The 22,412-nt window shown below is 39.8% G+C and overlaps 1 protein-coding gene across 2 annotated transcripts in view; it reads right to left on the minus strand.

Annotated features, from left to right (window-relative positions):
• PDSS2 (decaprenyl diphosphate synthase subunit 2) overlaps nucleotides 1–22,412 on the minus strand; it is a 126,776-nt gene that overhangs the window by 37,720 nt on the left and 66,644 nt on the right. For both annotated transcript variants that reach the window (XM_070733304.1, XM_070733305.1), the window contains exon 4: nucleotides 9,206–9,280. In XM_070733304.1, the coding sequence (XP_070589405.1) occupies nucleotides 9,206–9,280 (75 nt within the window). The remainder of the gene's footprint in view (nucleotides 1–9,205; nucleotides 9,281–22,412) is intronic.

Genomic DNA, 22,412 nt, shown 5'->3' on the forward strand with positions numbered 1-22,412 from the left:
ATGTAGGCTATTAAGAAGATTCAGCTCATATTGCTAGGATAACTCCCTAATCATTAGTCAATCTAAATAAAAAAATAATTATTTTTGGAAACACCATCAGAGACATACAGTAGGTGGCAACTAGATGGTGAACCAATTGAATATGTTTAACATATTTGTATAGTTTGGCATAACTTTTTCCAAAACTGGAGTACATTTAGAGGAAAAGCTCATTTGAATTACTGCTTAAACTAAAGAACCATAGTTATCCAGGGTCCCTAGCCCCATTAATTAAAGTTTATAAAGTTAAGGTTACCCCTATGCTCCTCTATGGAGCAGATGTTTCGAGTCTATTCTCAACTAAAGTCCCAGAACAAATACAGTCCCAGCATTTGAGATATATTTTGGGTGTAGATAAAAGAACATCTGCTGCAGCAGTTAGAGCTGAATTGGGAATTTATGCAATCCATGCACGACTATCTAAAATTAGAGCATATAACTACTGGTGCAAAGTCAATGAAATGGAGACTGATAGACTTCCCAAGTTATGTCTACTAGAGCAAATACAATTACAATCACAAATCTCTTGGATCACCAAACAAACAAATTTTGCAAGAAGCTATGGCTTTCCTGTCTCTTGCGTAACAGGAGAACAACCCCCCCAAAAGGAGCTGCCCAAAGAATTTAGGATATAGAAGCACAAAATGTTATAACTATCCTTAGTACGGTGGGTAACTTGAAATGGCTGAGCAAATATAAATACACTTTTGAAATAGACAGCTATTTGAAGTTACAACTGCTAAAACATCTTAGGGGGGTATTTACATGAGCAAGATTTGAACAGTTTGACACAATGGTCAGATATGGGAGATTCCATTCTATACGCTACAATGAGCATTTGCATTTGGGGAGCAGCAGAGGTAGAAGGACTGGCTCACATCCTATTTGATTGTTGCTTGTATAAGGGAGTGAGAGACCAGTCCTTGGTCTATATACCAAATGAATGACCCATTAGGATCCCTGTATCAAAACAACTTATCTGTGGCAAGAACCTGAAAATAACATTTAACACAACATAGTAGAAACATAGAAACATAGAAGATTGACAGCAGAAAAAGACCTCATGGTCCATCTAGTCTGCCTTTATACTATTTCCTGTATTTTATCTTAAGATGGATATATGTTTATCCCAGACATGTTTAAATTCAGTTATTTTGGATTTACCAACCACATCTGCTGGACGTTTGTTCCAAGCATCTACTACTCTTTCAATAAAATAATATATTCTCACGTTGCTTCTGATCTTTCCCCCAACTAACCTCAGATTGTGCCCCCTTGTGCTTGTGTTCAATTTCCTATTAAAAACACTTGTCTCCTGAACCTTATTTAACCCTTTAACATATTTAACTGTTTTGATCATGTCCCCCCTTTCCCTTCTGTCCTCCAGACTATACAGATTGAGTTCATTCCTGATAAGTTTTATACTTAAGACCTTCCACCATTTTTGTAGCCCATCTTTGGACCCGTTCAATTTTAAACAGTATTTAAACAAAAAGGGTTCGGTTGAGATCTGAATACGTGGGACTGATTGGAGTAGATTGCAGGAGTGACACCGAAATCTTATTTTATCATATTTTATTTATATATTAAATGATTGCATTTTATTCAATTTCATTTTAGGCTGTATTTTATTCCAGCTTCATTTTAAATTGCATTTTTTCCTCAATTTCATTTTAAATTGTGGTTTATCAAATTCCATTTTAAACTGTTTTTATCAAATTTTAGTAATAATTTGTTTCTGGAAATATGCACTTTGATTTGGCCCAAGAGCTAATCAATTAAAAACTCAAGAAGATGGAATCATTCTGGCAGTTTGAAGTTTGGTCTAGACACAGAAGAAGGAGCAACAGCATCCAAAGAGGGCATTCAGACTGAGTACCTATTAATAATGGATGCAAATCAACTGCTTCATTTATTTTAATTAACATTCCACAAGGCTTGTTTGTCCACAGGTGAAACAGATAGCTTCCTATAATGTCAAATGTATTTAAAAGTGACTATGTGCAAAATAATGGGTGGATTCTATCCTGAAAATAACTTGCAGACCCAGACATTTCTGTACCAGTCCATAGTAACTGCAATTATAAGTACAGTGGTACGTCTACCTAAGAACGCCTCTACTTATGAACTTTTCTAGATAAGAACTGGGTGTTCAAGATTTTTTTGCCTCTTCTCAAGAACCATTTGCCACTTACAAACCCGAGTCTCTGAAACTGTAACTGGAAAAGGCAGGGAAGGAAAGGATGGAAAAGAAGGGAAGCAGGAGGGAAGAGGGGGGGAGGGAAGTGGGGGAGGGAAGTGGGGGAGGGAAGGGACTACAGCTACCGCTCTGGAATATAGGACTGACTTTCCTACCAACATCAGCAAGCCGCCATCAATCTGCCATCTTCATTTTCCTTCACTCAGATTGATCAAGCTTCTTGAGAGTAGGAACACAAAAGAAGTTTCCAGGCTGTGTATCTGGACCGGGCACTTTATTTCAGGCCTCCCAGAAACAGACAGGTAGGCCTGAAAGGCAGCTGAGGCTCCCTCCTCACCCCCCAGTGGTTCGCGGGATTTTAAATTATGAATTTGTTGGTGTCTGAGGTGCAAAAGGTTGGAAATCCCTGACCCAAAGGACCTTTTCTACATGAAGCTGAAACTTTCTGTAATACTAATAGAAACATCATATAGTATGATAAGTTGTGACAAATACATAGTTCAGAAACAAACTGTAAAGTCTTAGTGTAATTTATAGCTCCATAAATATATTTAGGATGCAAATGCAAAGATAACATTTCTGCCAAAGTTTATATACTGTAAATGCAACCACATTTTATAAAGGAAGCTAAAGCATGAAATCTGGTGAAACTGTTTCATATTATTAAATACACATGACATGTGCTAAAATAGACTAAGTACTGGGAGAAAAATTTTAGAAATTGGAAATAGGATATTCTGATTCCATCTTTCCTTTTTTCTTATAAATTCTATCTAGTCCTCTCTATGATTAAGCATTCCCCCCTCCACACACTTCTCATCCAGCTAGGTCTCAGGCCAAGCAGGTCCATTTGTTTCTCAATTAACAAGTTGTGAAGGATTACCATCTTACTCTGCAGTCTGCATTGGTTGCCGATCAATTTCCGGTCACAATTGGTTATGACCTATAAAGCCCTTTATGGCATTGGACCAGAACATCTCCGGGACCGCCTTCTGCCGCACGAATCCCAGTCCCACAGAGTTGGCCTTCTCCAGGTCCCGTCGACTAAACAATGTCGTTTGGCGGGTCCCAGGGGAAGAACCTTCTCTGTGGCAGCCCCGACCCTCTGGAACCAGCTCCCCCCTGAGATTAGAACTGCTCCCACCTTCCTGGCCTTTCGTAAACTCCTTAAAACCCACCTATGCCGTCAGGCATGGGGGAACTGAGATAACTTCCTCAGGCCTCTATTGTTTATGTATGGTATGTTGTCTGCATGTTTTTTTAAATTATGGGTTTTTAGTTTTAATTATTAGATTTGTATTGTACATTGTTTTTTCTATTACTGTTGTGAGCCGCCCCGAGTTTACGGAGAGGGGCGGCATACAAATTTAATAAATAAAATAAACAAACCTGGCATCAACTCACAGAAGCCTGAAGCCAGATACCCAGCAATACCACAGAGAACATAGGCAAGAGGCAATTAATTCTGAAGAGGATGGCATCTCCTTCTCCTAGAACTCCATCCAGCACTTCCCATCTTATCTCCCTCTGCCAGTCACTGAGGTAATTTGCCTTCTTGTTCCTATAACTCGTACGAAATGTCCTCAATTCTAAGCTACACCCTCAAGCCCTGAAACATCCTTTCAATCGAAGTTTCTCCTCACTGTCAAGCATTGTTCGAGTCTGACTATCAAGCTAAATGGGCTTTTCTGCCAGCACTATTACAATATGTTCGGGGGTGGGCTACTGCCCGAATGGAAGGGTAATGCAGTGGGGTAGCGAAAATGGAGCTCCACCCCAGAGCACCCAATTTGCATTGAAAGATGTTGAAAGAAAATGCAGAGCATCTTGCATATGCCACGCCCACAGTGTGGTAGTAAAAATTTTGGTAGCCCATCTCTGAGTATATTATATAGTCTGCTTACAATTTATTTCATATTACAGTGATACCTCGTCTTACCAACTTAATTAGTTCCAGGACGAGGTTTGTAAGGTGAAAAGTTTGTAAGATGAAACAATGTTTCACATAGGAATCAATGGAAAAGCGATTAATGTGTGCAAGCCCAAAATTCACCCCTTTTGCCAGCCGAAGCGCGCGTTTTTGCGCTGCTGGGATTCCCCTGAGGCTCCCCTCCATGGGAAACCCCACCTCCGGACTTCCATGTTTTTGTGATACTGCAGGGGAATCCCAGCAGCACAAAAACGGGTGCTTCACTGGCAACGGAAGTCTGGAGGTGGGGTTTCCCAGCGAGGGCGCCTCAGCGAAATTGCGTCATTGCAAAAACATGGAAGTCCACGAAACCCCACCTCCAGACTTCCGTGTTTTGTGATGCTGCGATTTTGCTGAGGCTCCCCTCGCTGGGAAACCCTACCTCTGGACTTCCGTTGCCAGCAAAGCACCCGTTTTTGCACTGATGGGATTCCCCTGCAGCATCGCAAAAAAGCGGAAGTCCGGAGGTGGTTTTTCCCATGGAGGGGAGCCTCAGGGAAATCCCAGCAGCGCAAAAATGAGGGCTTCACTGGCAATAGAAGTCTGGAGGCATGGCATCCCAGTGGCGGCGGTTGGGTTTGTAAGGTGAAAATAGTTTGGAAGAAGAGGCAAAAAAATCTTAAACCCCGGGATTGTATCTCGAAAAGTTTGTATGACGAGGGGTTTGTCTGTATTTGCAAAAATATGTTTGGCTGTATATAAGAATATGCACTACACATACATTGGCATTACAACCCTCTTTAAGCGGTTTACAGAGTCAGCATATATTGCCCCCAACAATCTGGGTCCTCATTTTACCCACCTCGGAAGGACGGAGGTCTGAGTCAACCTTGAGCCCGGGGAGATTCGATCTGCCAAGCTGCTGGCAGCTGGTGATCAGCAGAAGTAGCTTGCAGTACTGCAGAACTCACTCCGTGACATTACCACCAGTCTATTAACAGTTCTAAAGAACTGGTTAGAACCGGTAGGAACCCATCTCTGGTTGGTAAGCAAGGACTACCCATATCACAACATTTGCCTTCTTTGCTCCATCTTAGTTCATTTCATCTAATCCAGTGATGGCGATCCTATAGCATGGGTGCCACAGGTGGTATGCAGAGCCATATCTGCTGGCACGCAAGCCATTGCCATAGCTCAGCTCCAACGTGCATGTGTGTGCCAGCCAGCTGGTTTTTGGTTAGCCAGAGGCTCTGGAAAGGTGTTTTTTGCTTCCAGAGATCCTCTGGGGCATTTTTACCCATCCCTGGCTCTAGGGAAGCCTCTGGAGTCTGAGGAGGGTAAAACATGACCCTACTGGGCCTACTAGAAGTTGGGAAACAGGCCATTTCCAGCCTCCAGAGGGCATCAATGGGGTGGGGGAAGCTGTTTTTGCCCTACCCAGGCATTGGATTATGGGTGTGGGCACTCACAAATGCACGATAGTGCACGCCCACGCTCTTTCGGCACCCAAGGAAAAAAAGGTTCGCCATCACTGATCTAGCCCATATTAGCACATAATATGCTTTAGGTCCCCAAACTTGGCAACTTTAAGACTTGTGGAATTCAACTCCCAGAATTCTGCAGTCAGCTATGCTGACTGCAGAATTCTGGGAGTTGAAGTCCACAAGTCTTAAAGTTGCCAAGTTTGAAGACCTCTGCTTTAGGTATTTAATGCAGCCAATGGAACTCGAGTGAATTCTCCAAGAGAAAAGAATAGAAAATAATTATAAACATATTTCAAAATGAATTATAAACTTATTTCAAAATGAAACGCACGAACTGCAATAAACTAAAGTTTCTAAAAAAACTAAAAAACCCCCACCCTGTATTCTACATGATTTGAAGTACATCTTAATTTGTGACACTGCTGTTCGTCACACCCTGTCGCACAGACAATATGGCACTGCAAACTTCAGTTAAATCTAAGTCAGAACAATGCACGCGCAGGGGGGAGGAGGGGGAGGAAAAAAAAACATGGCAATTTGGATCATTCAGTGCTTCAACTACAAAGTGAGATGATTCAACAATCTTTATTTTCCCATCTGTGTAGGAAAAAAGCCAATAAAATTGTGAGTCTTCAGCGGCAACACAGTAACCCTGCAAACATCTTGCTTGTGATTGATGTCTCACTTAGCAGATGTCTGACTGCTTGTTGGACATGACAGGACATATTTTATTGGTCTATTAATATATGCCTTTGATGTTTGTGATAAAAAGGGTTAGAATAAATGGACCCATAAAACACATTATTTTATTCAAATTCCACAGTAAACCATGTTTAAATGAGAAAAAAAAGAGGGCTCCATCCTTATACCACAAAATATACCTTAAAGGGAAAATCAAATGAGAGAGGAGAAAGAAAAATGAAATGAAGATAGATAATAAGAGAGCTCAACATTCTCTGATTACACTATTATTTAGAGGTAAACTCTAGCTGCAAGCTGACCTTCGCTCTGCTTTGTCTTTTACCCCTCAATCTTTTCTCCATTCTTTTTCCAGACAATTACGGAAACACATTAAGAAATCTAGCTTTGTCCGACAGGTACTACCAAAGAAAAAATTATGCTATTTAGAACTTCCAAAGAGATGTATACAGATATTTCTTGATCTAGAGCAGGAGTGTCAAACTTGATTTCATTGAGGGCTGCATCAGGGTTGTGTTTGACCTCGGGGGGGGGGGGGGGCGCTGGGATAGGCATGGCCAGGGTGTGGATGGCCAGCTCAACATCACTTGTGTCCGCGGTGCCTCTGCCAATAAAAATAGACTCCTAAGCTCTGTTTTTGACTGCAAGGGTCTCTTGCAATCTTCTACCAATGAAAATGAAGCTCACGAGGATCCGTTTTCACTGGCAGAGGTATCGCAGGCCATTCCTTCACTGTTTCAAGCAAGATATAAACAAACCGCTAACCCAGTGATGGCGAACATATGGCACGGATGCCACAGGTGGCACACGGAGCCATATCTGCTGGCACGCGAGTTGTTGCCCTAGCTCAGCTCCAATGTGCATCTGTGTGCTGGTCAGTTGATTTTTCGCTCGCGCAAAGACTCTGGGAGGGCATTTTTGGCTGCCAGAGAGCCTCCAACGGGATGGGGGTGGGCGTTTTTACTCTCCCCCGGCTCCAGAGAAGCCTTTGGAGCCTGGGCCCACCAGAAGTTGGGAAACAGGCCATTTCCGGCTTCCAGAGGGCTTCCAGGAGATGGGGGAAGCTGTTTTTGCCCTCCCCAGGCATTAAAATATGGGTGTGGGCACTCACGCATGTGCAATAGCGTAGGCCCAAGCTCTTTTGGCACCCAAGGAAAAAAAGGTTCACCATCACTGCGCTAGCCTTTAGTTTCACACTCCTGATCCACACCTAAGATTGGAATTTTGGTTCTACATTGTTGCAGTTGTTAAACAAGGCACCACATAATAAGACTGGATGTCATGATGACTTTGATGATGGTCATTAAGCAAGTCACCACAGTCATTAAGCTAATGCAAAATTTTAAATGGGTGTTTTTTTGGTGAAAATGTGAAAAAGAGTATTGGAAACCCTGGTCACATGACTGTGAGATGCGATAAGCGGTCTTTAAGGTGAGCCAGATACCAAAAGTGCTATTGCTAACATGTTGTAAGCTGCCCTGCGTCTAAGGAGAAGGGCGGCATAAAAATCAAATAAATAAATAAATAAATAAATAAGTGTCTGAAAAGCAATCACGTAAGTGTGCTCAGACGTATATCTGGAAGTTGTAACTTCGAGATTGTGTCATACGTAGCTTTCTAAAAATCCAGCTTGCTTTTGAGTAGTCGTTAAATAGCACTAGCACTTAGACTTATATCCTGCTTCACAGTGCTTTACAGCTCTCTCTAAGCGGTTTACAAAGATAGCACATTGCCCCCTGTAATCTGTGTCCTCATTTTACGGACTTCGGAAGGATGGAAGGCTGAGTCAACCTTAAGCCTGATGAGATTTGAACTGCCAAATTACAGGCAGAGGGCTGTCAGCAGAATTATCCTGCAGTGCTGTGCCGCCACCACAGCTCTTATATCATGTGAATGCCATTTGCAAACTTCCCAAGGGTCTTCTAACAAGACGGGTAGTCCTCAATTTACAACCATTCATAGTTGCGACAGCACTGAAAAAAGTGACTATTAAATACTTTTCACACTGACCATTGCAGCATCCACATGGTCGTATGATCAAAATTTGGATGCTTGGTAACTGGCATGTATTTATAACAGTTGCAGGGTCCCAGGGTGATTTTGTGATTACCATTTGCTAACTTCTGACAATGAAAGTCAATTGGGGAAGCCAGATTCACTTAAGAACTGCAGTGATTTGCTTAAGAACCATGTCACAAACGTTATAAAATGGGATGTATCTCGCTTAACAACTTCCCTAGCAACAGAAACTAAATTGAGCCAAACTGCGGTCCTAAGTGGAGGATTACCTGTACAGTGGTCCCTCGATTTTCGCGGGTTCGAACTTCACGAAACGTCTATACCACGGTTTTTCAAAAATATTAATTAAAAAATACTTTGCGTTTTTCCCCTATACCACAGTTTTCCCCGCCCAATGACGTCATATGTCATCGCCAAACTTTCATCCACCTTTAATAAATATTTTTTTAATAAACTTTAATAAATGAACATGATGAGTAATAATCTAAATTGTTGCTAAGGGAATGGGAAATTGTAATTTAGGGGTTTAAAGTGTTAAGGGAAGGCTTGTGATACTGTCCATAGCCAAAAATAGTATATTTACTTCCGCATCTCTACTTCGCGGAAATTCGACTTTCGCGGGCAGTCTCGGAACGCATCCCCCGCAAAAATTGAGGGAACACTGTATATACAAATACAAAATATACCAAGAAAAAGAAAAGGGACATTTTATATCATTACAGCAGCTGACTAATGGAGCTATGAAAAACTATGCACTAATAACTGTAACATGAAGGAAGTTTTGATTCAGATTAACCCAAGCTTTATTTTTTAAACATAACCGGAAGAAAGTGATTTAAATACAAGTACATTTACCTTTCCAGAGCTTGAATTTTCATAATATATTCCTTGTATTAAGTCGCCAATGGCACCTGACATTATCTCTACCACCTGAAAGAAAAAGAACAGATTTCCAGCAAGATAATTACACAGTTACTAAAGGATGCTAAACTAAGAACACAAGGAGGCTTAAATAAAAAAGTATCTATAGCCTGAAGGCACATTATATAGAGATGTATTTTTAAAAAACTGTATTTCAAGTTAATTTTAAAACAGCAAAGCACTGTTTTCTTAAAGTTTATTAGAGTTCTCAAATTGTAGATTGAGACCCCACCCCCCAGGGGACTATGATCAATTTAGAGATTTAAAAAAACCAAAACCAAGCTTTATGCAAGCAAATGTGAATATTGTCAAAACTTACTCTATGGTTGGTTCCTTATTTTGTCTCAACAAGCCCAAGGTGGGCAGCTGCTATATTACAAGGCTGTATGATGTATAGATTAAAATTTAATTATTAAAAACAGTACACTTATTTCTTGCCCAAACCCAACACTAATAAAGTATTAGTTTTATTCATGGGGGAGTTTTGCACAAATACATCTTTCACATTAGTGGGTTGTGGTATTATAAAGTTAGAAAACCACTATATTAAAATATAAATTAAATAAGCTACCAGGCATACAGAGATCAGAACAACCGTCTGGGAACTATTAAAAATTCAGTCTTCTATACCTAATACATTTGTTTTTGAACCCAAAGCAATTAATCTTTATAACTCATTTCATATACTGGACACACTGTATTTGCATTTAGCAGCCTATCCCAGAAACGACAGTGACTTGCGCATAAAAAACATTTGCCAACAGGGAATTGTTATTTAGCAAACTATTATCTTTAAGGTTCTCAGATGTTCCCATTAAAAGCTGAACAGAATCCAAATTTAAAAAAAATAAAATAAACATAGTATCAGCTAGATTATGTTCTCACTGGAAATAGTATAAGAAATCGGAGCTCTGATTATGAACCCCCTTTGCTAGTATTGGAGGATTCAGAGCAATATATTTAATATATACCTACCTTACGGCTATCCTGCTGGCTATAGGTTTATTCTTCCATGATTAATTTCCTAGATATATGGGTCTATATCAAATTCTCTCTCCCTCTTGTCTAAAATGGTGTCCATTTATTATTGAATTAAGAGTATTCAGTTTCAGGTTTTTATCATTCTTGTAACTAAAGCCAGTTTGGAAAATAAAGGCCTAAATGTTACTTGTATAAACCTCTTAACATTCTTGATGACCACTGTAGCTTCATATATAAGCCTTCCCCTCGCTCTATTAGGTTTAGATTAAAATTCTATATATTTTAGGTATGGAAGAAAGCCACCCTGAGCCTTATACGGTTTACTTCTGAGTAAACATGGACAGCAGTATGCTTTTGATCTCTTAAACAAACATGCTTAGCAAGACACCTTTGCAAATGGAACCAATTAATCTTTTTTTTAAAATGATGTACGGGAATTAATTTCTAAGTCTCTTTAAGAACAGCCTCCTTTTCACAGAGAAAATTTGTCTTGCCCTTTCAGTAATCAGATACTTAAGGAAATATTGTCGCAACCTGAGCTGCAGTAGGACTGAAAGGACAATGATCCTACAGTGTTAACCCAGATGTGTTGAGTTATTTAAGTGGGGAACGGAGAAAATGAGGGACTTTTTGGGGAAGGTATCAGATAAGCCTTATGCCCAAATCCAGGAGGATTGTGTATCGCCAATGGGTCTATGAAAGCCCGTAACCAAACACTCACTGTCAGATTGTATTACGGTTTATACAAGCAACATCTCAAGATTCCTCTGATGGCCCGAGACACATAATACAGATCAATCACTCACTAAAAAATATTATGGTTTGTGAAACGGTTGGAGCCCAGAGACATGGCAGTAATATGAAGAAGAAGAATTTACAAAGACACTGAGTCCTCCCTCTAAATGTCAAAGTGATATTATGAGCTTTAACAATGCACCTAGCTGTGAATAGCCGGAGATCCCCCCACCCTTCTCTGAAACTCTAGACAGAACTTGACCCAGAGAAAGATCCTTTACTTTAATCAACACATATGGAAGCAAATTCCACGCTATAGTGATTTGGAAAGAATAAATTTGTAGAAGACCCTAAGGGGGGGCAGGGGTGGATTTTTTTTTTTTTGGTACAATTATAGTATGGCTTTCCTACAAATGAGTAATAGAGGTCCTATAAAGTGCCCACCACTTTATTAACTTACTGGCAAGCTAAATTCTAAATGACGCAACTATGCCTTTACCCATCAGAGTCCTTAATTTTGATTGGCAAGTGCTTTCAGCTTCACAGGTTAACTTTGTCCTCCCCAAATTTAACTCTCTATAAAGCATTCTCTAAAGTGAAGTCAGGTGATTTTTTGTTTGTTTGTGCTGTTTGACAAGAAATCATACATTATTTAAAGGCCTGGTGTTTAGGATGTAACACAAGACCTACCCAGGCTTTGGTTCAATTTCTGGACAAATTATCTTCAGAAACAGGTGATAACTCAGTGGGAGAACTGAGTTCAGATCAGTAGTGGGTTCCTACCGGTACGGCTGATTGCGCGCAACTCTGTGGCTGTGGCTGTGGCACGCGAGCGTGAGTTCGAGCAAAATTTTGCTTCCTGTACAGAAGCAAAAAACCTCACAGACACACGCACACATGTGTGTCTCCATGTGAGATTTTGCTACCTGCACAGGTACAGGAAGCAAAATTTCGTCGGACGCGCTCTCGCGCACCAGAGCCACTAAGAATAGAATAGAATAGGATAGGATAGAATTCCTTATTGGCCAGTGTGATTGCACACATAAGGAATTTGTCTTTGGTGCATATGCTCTCTGTGTACATAAAAGAAAAAGATACATTTCTCAAGAATCATGAGGTACAACACTTAATGATTGTCATGGGGTCAAATAAGCAAGGAGGACACAATCAATATTAATAAAAAATCTTAAGCATGCAAGCAACAAGTTACAGTCACACAGTCATAAGTTGGAGGAAATGGGTGATAGGAATGATGAGAAAAAAACAGTAGTAATAATAGTGCAGACTTATAGTTTGACAGTGTTGAGAGAATTATTTGTTTAGCAGAGTGATGACATTAGGGGGGGGGGAACTGTTCTTGTGTCTAATTGTCTTAGTGTGCAGTGCTCTATAGCAATGTTTTAAGGGTAGGAGTTGAAACAGTTTATGTCCAGGATGTCCAGTAAATATTTTCACTGCCCTCTTTTTGACTAATGCAGTATACAGGTCCTCAATGGAAGGCAGGTTGGCAGCAATTGTTTTTTCTGCGGTTCTGATTATTGGGCTGCGAACAATTACCCATATCGGTAGGAACTCACTACTGATTCAGAAGCAGAAGAGTACAAGTTCAATCACAGGCTTGTCCAGGGCCCGAGAAGACCTCTGTGTGAATTATTAAAGAGCTGTTACTAGTCAACATGGATTATGCTAAATTTTGGTTGGTTTCAGTATACAGTTGGTTTTCGTATACAGGATTATCTGAAGTGGTTTCTGGTTGGGTTCAGTATACAGGATTATCTGAAATTGCAGTAACAATGTTCAAAATTTTGGTCTCAGGACAAAAATGTTGATGAATATATGCAGGCCAGGGGAAAAAAAAAAATCTTAGAAGCATTTTAGGGTTGTATAAATTTGTTCTTGGCTCAAGGTAAATTAACCTGCCTTAAGATGAATCTGTTGGGTGATTCCATGCTACCACTATTATGCAGGAGCACACATAAAATTCAAGGGTGATAGATAATTCTGGACAAACTGTTTTTAGGGAATCATTACTTATCCTTTTATAGAGAAATCCTCAGTGAGTCTATTACGTTTTCTGATCCTTCTTCCTTGGATAACCACCTTTTGGACTTTAAACTATGTCAGTTGGCATGTTAATTCCTTTTTCTGTCATAAACAGAAGGCAAGTATCTGCAATAAAGGGCCTCTATTGACTTGTTATTATTACAGTTCATTAGATATTCCTAATAGTGTATAATTGAATAAAGATATTTTATAGCAAAACTGCAAATGACACTGTAGGAATTAATACTTTATCATTACTTATGTTTTGTTGTTTTAATTATTTTAATATCACTATATATATATATATATATATATATATATATGTTTTTAGCTGAAATTTTAAAATTAAGGGAGAGTAGGATGGCACCATTTCAGCCTTGTTCTGGCCTCATCAGCTAGCCACACCCTTACTGGGATTCGATCTGACAGCGTCTGCCTTGTAAGGCAGAGAATTAACCGCTGAGCCACCAAACCTGATCCCTTCAGCTCTGTACCAGGGAGGGGCTATATGTTTTTTTTTTTTAATGTCGGATCACTCTGGTGTATTGAAGGAACGTCACAGCTCCTTTTTGCCTCTAGACCCAACCCAGGGCCATTTCAAGGCAGTTAATTTATTCATAGCCGACAACTATATTCTGTATGTATCAAATGTTTTTAGCTGAAATTTTAAAATTAAGGGAGACTAGGATGGCACCTTTTCGGCCTTGTTCTGGCCTCATCAGCTAGCCACACCCTTACTGGGATTCAATCTGGCAGCTTCTGCCTTGTAAGGCAGAGAATTAACTGCTGAGCCACCAGACCTGATCCCTTCAGCTCTGTACCAGGGAGGGGCTATATGTTTTTGTTTGTTTGTTTGTTTTTTATGTCGGATCACCCTGGTGTATTGAAGGAACGTCACAGCTCCTTTTTGCCTCTAGGCCAAAATAATATAATATGATATTAAAATAATTAAAACAACAAAACATAAGTAATGATAAAGTATTAATTCCTACAGTGTATATATATATACTTTGGCATCCATCTCTAAGCTGTCATTTTAAAAGGGGATGAATTCTCTAAGTTAAGTTTACTCATTCACAAAAGGAAGATATAAATCAGCTGGTGGATAATCAAACCTGCAAACTGTTCCCTGGTCCAGAGAGGGTTAATTTATGGATTGTGCACAAAATGACTGATAGTCAGTGATGTATGGCTCAACATTTTTGAAAATGCTCCTTGAAAACAAAACTCTTCCTCATTTACTATTTGTTTTGCCTAGATCCAAGTTCCCTGATCGTAAGTAAATAGGAAGAAAAAGACCTTCACAATGACATCTGTCTGGGACAATACTTTTCAGCCTTCTTGGAAATAGAGAATTTGATATGTGCCCATATCCATACTGGTAATGCAGCTCAAGGCAGTAATGTATCAGGTATTCGGTAAGTATGTGAATTATACGATTAGTATTAAACTGCTGAAATAAATATTGCCTTATGTCTAAGGATTTTACAGGAAGTTTCATCTAACTAAAGACTTTTATCCCCTCCCATTACTTCCTATCATAGCAATATAAATTCTACTCTAGGGGCCAATGAACTAAATCAAGACTAATGTTTTCCATTAGCAGATAGAAAGTATGTTATGTAAATAAACTCACTAGGTAAAACCAAAGCTGGTTTAAATACAGATCAGTTTCATAAGAACACACTTTTCTGTATAGAAGTAGCATTTAAGGAGCTATATCTCCTTAAATATCTCCCCATCAATGCATGTTTTGTATCATTAAAATCTGCATTGGGATGTTGATCATGGCACAGAACTCAGCAGTTGTTATTACTCAACACAAATTGTGCAAAACTCACTACAGTTATGGGTCTGATCTGCAAGACATACTAAACATCTGTTCCATTTCTTTCTCTCCCATTTCTATTCATTGAAAATAGAAACAAATACAGTAGTCCCTCGCTATATCGCGCTTCACCTACTGCGGCTTCACTTCATCGCGGGTTTTCAAGAAATATTAATGATAAAAATCATTCGCGGATCTTCGCTGGTTCGCGGGTTTCTGAGGAAGTCGATCGGCAGATTTAAACAGCCTGTGGAACTCGATCGGCAGGTTTTTCAAAAAATATATATCTAAAATTGTAAATACTGTATTTAAATACTGTATCTAAAATAAATACTGTGTGGGAAGGGTTTATAAACACTTAAAACAATGAAAACTTACCAAACAATTACAATATAAATACTTAAATAAGTACTATCAGTCGATAAATTCCCCATCGCGGATTTCACCTATCGCGGCCGGGTCTAGAACGTAACACCAGCGATAGGTGAGGTCTTACTGTAGATTCAAATTTTTGTCAGCATGACATGTGTACTTGGTTTATTTTTCTGCAGAAGACTTATGGTAGTTCAAAATTTTATAGAAATGTTGTAGAAATTCAAAACTCTATTTAGTTCCCTCTGCACACCACATGAATTAGCATGGGTTCTGCTGACTTCTTCAGTGCTAAGATCAATGAGACCAAACAAAATAGGAAGCAGTTATGTGAATTCACAAATGATCTCTTAAAGTCCATAAGCTATGGGTAAGTACCCAGGTTTTTTTTTCTTAAATGTGTTTTCTGTGATTCAGATACATGGGTACATACCAATTTTCTTACTTGTAATAGGTCTACTTCTCATAAGGCAGTGATGGCAAAGCTATGAGACGGGTGCTACAGGTGGCAGGCAGAGCCATATCTGTTGACACACAAGGCATTGTCCTAGCTCAGCTCCAAGGTGGCATGTGTGTGCCGGCCAACTGATTTTTCATTTGTATACTGCCCCTCTCCATAGACTCGGGGCGGCTCACAGCAACAATAAAACAATGTACAACAAATCTAATAATTTAAAAAACACTAAAAAACCCATTATTAAAAGCAAACATACACACAACCATACCATGCATAAACTGTATTGGCCCGAGGGAGATGTCTCAATTCCCCCATGCCTGACGGCAGAGGTGGGTTTTAAGGAGATTGCGAAAGGCAAGGAGGGTGGGGGCAGTTGTAATCTCCGGGGGGAGCTGGTTCCAGAGGGGTTGGGGCCGCCACAGAGAAGGCTCTTCCTCTGGGTCCCGCCAAACGACACTGTTTAATCGACGGGACCCGGAGAAGGCCAACTCTGTGGGACCTAACCGGAATGGGTGTGGGCACATGCCCGTGTGCTAGCACATGCACCCACACCCTTTTGGCACGCGAAACAAAAAAGGTTTGGAGGGAAGTGATTTTAATAGGAAACTGAACACAAGAACAAGGGGGCACGATCTGAGGTTAGTTGGGGGAAAGATCAGAAGCAACATGAGGAAATATTATTTTACTGAAAGAGTAGTAGATGCTTGGAACAAACTTCCAGCAGACGTGGTTGGTAAATCCACAGTAACTGAATTTAAACATGCCTGGGATAAACACATATCCATCCTAAGACAAAATACAGGAAATAGTATAAGGGCAGACTAGATGGACCATGAGGTCTTTTTCTGCTGTCAATCTTCTATGTTTCTATCACTGTGATAAGACATCCAAAAAACGGAGTAAGGCTCCCAATGATCAAGAAAAATAGATAATGTAACGTCTTGATCTAAGAATTAGGCAGTACAGTGTTCCCTCGATTTTCGCGGGTTCGAACTTCGTGAATAGCCTATACCACGGTTTTTCAAAAAATATTAATTAAAAAATACTTTGTGGGTTTTTTCCTATACCATGGTTTTTCTTGCCCGATGACATCATACATCATTGCCAAACTAATAATTTTTGCAAATAAATAACAAAAAATAATTATTGTTAATAAATAATTATGTTTATAAATAGCAGGATCACTAAGTGTCTTATTCAATGGTGAGTACCAATAGTAAGGGTGAATAAGTGGTTGTTAAGGGAATGGGAAATGGTAATTTAGGGGTTTAAAGTGTTAAGGGAAGGCTTGTGATACTTTCCATAGCCAAAAATGGTGTATTTACTTCTGCATCTCTACTTCGCGGAAATGCGACTTTCGCGGGCGGTCTCGGAACGCATCCCCCGCAAAAATCGAGGGAACACTGTACATGAACAGCCAATCATGGCAACATTCAAGTCAAAGATGCCACCTGAAGCCTGGCACTGATGACTTGCTGAGCAGGATGTGCTGGTGGTACAGACAAGCAGTGAAAGGTTTTTCGTGTAGACTGTGGTATATTCTTTCTATTGGAAAGATTGGTGATCCTCAGTCATGGTGTGAGAGAATCATAACAACCAACAACAGGAGGGGGCAAAGCACAATTTGTATGCTGCTGTACAAAGCTTTTGTAGTACTTTTGTCCAGTATATCCTCAGTCATATTGTTTAGTAATTCTGTTTGAAGAGAAGGTACCTAATTCCAGCCCTGACTTCCTATATTGTTCCACGGGAACAGGGCCAAACATGGCAAAGTAGAACAACAAAAGCTTCCATAACTTTGGTTATTGACTCAGTTGCATGATGAGTCACATCTGATTCCTACTTAGCAAAACATACTGGTTTTATCTGAAAAATAACATTTCAGCCTACACGGAGTAGCAGTAAAAATGCTGAACCAGGACAGGAAGACGCAGATACTGCCTTCAGTTTTGGTCTCCACACTACAAAAAAGACATTCAAACTCTAGAGAAAGTGCAGAAGAGAGCAACCCAAATGATAAAGGGACTGGGGGGAAAAACATATGCAGGAACTGGGCATGGATAATCTAACGAAGAGGAGGTGGTGGTGGGGAACGTGATAGCAGTTTCAAATATTTGAGGGGCTGACAATTGTTTTCCAAAGCACCAGAAGGCCAGACGGAGCAACGGATGGAAGCTGACCAAGGAGAGATTGAACCTGGAAATAAGGAAGAACTTTCTGATGGAGTGATCATCCAGTGGAAGGGATTGCCTGCGGAGGTGGTCAACACTCCAACACTAAAGACTTTGAACAAGAGATTGGACTGCCATTTGTCTGGGGTGGTATAGGGACTTCTGCCCTAGCAGGGGCTTGGATTAGAAGACCTACAAGGTCCCATCCAACTCAAACAAGCGAACAAACAAGATATAAGATACAAAACCATCATTAGCAACAGGTTGGCTATTGCCTCTCCCAACCAAATTTAACTCACAAGATTATTATAATGAAAACATTGAAAAACAGTACGTTAACTCCAGGAAGAGAGGTGGGATATGATTCTATTAAGTAAAAACAAACAAAACAAACAATTTGCCAAACAACAAAATGTATTGTTTAATTCAAGTGAAATCCAATCAGTCAGGTTTAGCTTTGAATTTCTTACAGTCACAGTCTATTTATCTTCCACATCAGGTGAGCTACAGATATTTGCCGAATATTTAGATCTGTGATTGCAATTTTCCCACCATACAGGTAATCCTCAGCTTACAACTGAAGTTGAGCCCAAAATATATGTTGATAAGTGAGAAATTTGTTAAGTGAGTTTTCTCACCACATTTCTTATGTGAATCATTGCAGTTCTTAAATTAGTAACACAGTTGTTACCTGAATCTAGTTACCCCATTGACTATGCTTGTCAGAAGGTATAATAGGGGTTCACATCATCATCATCATCATCATTATTATTATTTAGATTTGTATGCCGCCCCTCTCCGAGGACTTGGAGCAGCTCCCAGCAAATCCAATGTTAAAAACAGAACAATTAAGAAACCCTTATTAAGAACCATCACACAAGTCAACATACCATACATAAAGCGAGACAGCTGATGGGGAATCAATTTCCTCATGCCTGGCGACATAGGTGGGTTTTCAGTAGTTTACAGAAGACAAGGAGGGGGGGCGGTCCTTATCTCTGGGGGGAGTTGGTTCCATAGGGCCGGGGCCACCACAGAGAAGGCTCTTCCCCTGGGCCCCGCCAAACAACATTGTTTTGTCGACGGAACCCGGAGAAGGCTGACTCTGTGGGACCTAAACATGACTCAGGGACACTGCAACAATCATAAATGTGAGTCAATTGTCAAGCATCTGAATGTAAATCACGTGACCATGGAGATGCTGCAATGGTCATAAATGTGAAAAATGGTTCCAGTGTGGTCACTAAACGGTCACTAAATGAATTGTTAGAAGTCACAGGTTTAGATAGACCTGTGTCTATCTAGAAATGTTATAATTATTAGAAATGTTATAATTATTAGCTATCACTGAACATATAGCAATTAAGAACGATTAGTTAAGGAAGTACCAATCCCCAATGGTGGAACACGTTTTACATTCAAACGATTCCAGAATAACTCCCAAAGTATCTCAAAGTACAGCTTCCAAGGATCACTGACTGAACTCTTGGAATTTCAATATCTAGGTATTGACAGCAGGCAGACATCAGTTCATTTTAAAGAAGATATATTTAGTCAACTTTCTGCAACCTAACACTCTGAAAGTCTGCTGTTTTATATTCACCAGATTGGAAAAGTGATCACTAGTGAACACTGACTGGATCTTGCCCCAAAAGGATCATAATATGTAGCATTCAACTATTAAAAGATTGGACTATTTTATTCTATGGAGTCCTTGGTTTAAATGTATACGCAAGCTAAGTTTGTTTAATCAGCTGTGGTTCACATTGAACAGTTAGTCAAAGAGGGTGTTATATTTCCTTTTTCCTTAAAAACTGACTACAAAAAAACGAAGACAAGTTATATCACAGGGCATGAATCTCCATTACTGATTTCTGTCATTTCAAACTGAGGGTGAGCAAAGGCATTTCAATCCTTTATATTAGCTGCTTCTGAGAGAGATTGCTGACTGGTACTGAAACATTTATTGCAGGAGTAGAAGCAATCATGTTCAAATTTATTACTTCTCTCTTAATAAAACAGCATTAAAACTATCATGTAGAAAGCTGAATGCTCTCAAGGGGAGATTTAGCTTCTGTTTATATGCTGAATGGGTGGGAAATATATTCAAGTAAGGAGTTTAGCATTCAGAGCAAGATCAGATGAAAGAATACACACACACACACTCATACACACTTGTAATCAACAATGCTAACTCAAGTCAACTCTTGTAGCTCTTTAGAAAAAGTTATGTGAATTATCAGGAGATACATGCTAACTCTCTCTTAGCAGAAATATAATTATATATTCATTTTCCAATATTGCTCGTATTAAAGAGGGCGGGGGAAATATTTACTGAGCCCTCGCATCCAGGACACAAACTGTTTCAACTCCTACCCTCAAAACGTCACTACAGAGCACGGCACACCAAGACAACTAGACACAAGAACAGTTTTTTCCCCAAACGCCATCACTCTACTAAACAAATACAGTAATACCTCGTCTTACAAACCTAATTGGTTCTGGAAGGAGGTTCGTAAGGCGAAAGGTTCGTAACACGAAACAATGTTTCCCATAGGAAACAATGTAAAAGCAATTAATGCGTGCAAGGGGGGGGGGGAAATCGCGAAATGTCACTCCGCTGGGCCCTGCTGCCCGGCTGTCACCTTTTAAAGCAGCCGGGGGCTTCTCGACATTCTCCCGAACCCAGAAGTTCGGCAAAGGTTCGGGTTCGGGAGGCCGCGAAGAAGCGCCCGGCTGTTTCAGAAGGTTATAGCTGGGCGGCGGTGCCCGGCAGAGCACCGTTTTTGCAATCAGCAGCGGCGTTTTCGGACGATCTGGAGGCTGGAAAGGAGGTGGGGAATCCCAATAGGGAATTCCATGGGCGGAGCTTTGACATCACGAAGACGTCCTTTCTGGAGGCCACGTTCTATTCTATTCTATTATTATTATTATTATTATTATTAATAATAATAATAATAATAATTAGATTTGTATGCCACCCCTCTCCGTAGACTCGGAGCGGCTCACAGCAATAATTATCATTTTATTTGAGACAGAAATAAAGACTTTAAAATAATACAGTGGTACCTCTACTTAAGAACTTAACTCATTCCATGACCAGGTTCTTAAGTAGAAAAGTTTGTAAGTAGAAGCAATTTTTCCATAGGAATCAATGTAAAAGCAAATAATGCGTACAAACTCATTAGGAAAGAAATAAAAGCTAGCATCTCATGGTAACCTAGATTTGTATAGTCTGAATATCTTAAAATATTCTCATATTCATATTGGCCATTTGTTCTCATCACAAAGCAATCTGGGCACTAGGATTGCCAAAATAAGTAATTTAGTATACTGGGTTTTCCCATCTTTTCCTTGTCTCTTCTCTTCCAGCTGGCACTCTAGAGTAACCTATGTTTAATAATACTGTATGTGAACACACTCATTTATAAATTATTTTGTTATTGCACTACAAATGTAAAGAAACCAATACAAAAACTTTTAGGGGTTTTATGAGTTTAATGAGTGGGGGTGAGGGGGAAATGTATTAGAAATCCCTCTGAGCAATCCAAGATGTTGAAGCATACTAGTTTGGATCCAACAAGGTCCCAGCAGTAGCAGCAGTCATCTGCTGATATAACGGTAGTTCCATTCTCCCCCACTGATGATACATCTGTAGCTGATTCACACAGAATCTAACACTATTCCATATGGTACCAAGGTCTATCAAGAACACTTCTTCAAAGGATGCAGAGATAGTAACAAGAAGGTGTTGGAAAAGCTTCCCCCCCAAAAAAACCCCCCCATTAAACTGCCAAATGAGTCTCTCTCTCTCTCTCTCTCTCTCTCTCTCTCTCTCTCTCTCTCTCTCTTATGATTTGAAGCTCAATGGTACTACTAACAGATGAAAAAATGTTTTTGGCATAAGCTTCAACTGCATCAATATACTTCTTTTCAAACGTTAATTCTATTTTCGGTGTATGTTGCATTTGGCTTCTTGTTCACCTTAGTATCTTATAAGTGATTCTAGATCATGATTTCAATTAATAATAATAATAATAATAATAATAATAATAATAATAATAATAATTGGTGATGGAATACGAAATCCAGCATAGTGATCTCATTTGCTGTGTTGTATTGACATAATAATAATAATAATAATAATAATAATAATAATAATAATAATTTATTAGATTTGTATTCCACCCCTCTCCAAGGACTCGGGGCGGCTCACAACAATAATAAAATACAATAAACAGTGGTACAAATCTAAAATTAGTAAAACTGAAGTTAAAATCCCTTAATATTAAAAAACAATCAATATTACACAATCATACCATTCTCAAGTGCTATAATCAGCAAAGGGGGGGGGGAATCAGTCCCCCTATGCCTGGCGACATAGGTGGGTCTTTAACATCTTGCGGAAGACGGGGACGGTGGGGGCAATTCATATCTCCGGGGGGAATTGATTCCAAAGGGCTGGGGCCGCCACAGAGAAGGCTCTTCCCCTGGGCACCGTTCCCTGAAAGCTGCGCCCGCGTGCCCCAAAATACACCCCCGCGCGGCCTTTTT

The sequence above is a fragment of the Erythrolamprus reginae genome, chromosome 1, assembly GCF_031021105.1.
Source record: "Erythrolamprus reginae isolate rEryReg1 chromosome 1, rEryReg1.hap1, whole genome shotgun sequence".
NCBI classification, from domain to species: domain Eukaryota; kingdom Metazoa; phylum Chordata; class Lepidosauria; order Squamata; family Dipsadidae; genus Erythrolamprus; species Erythrolamprus reginae.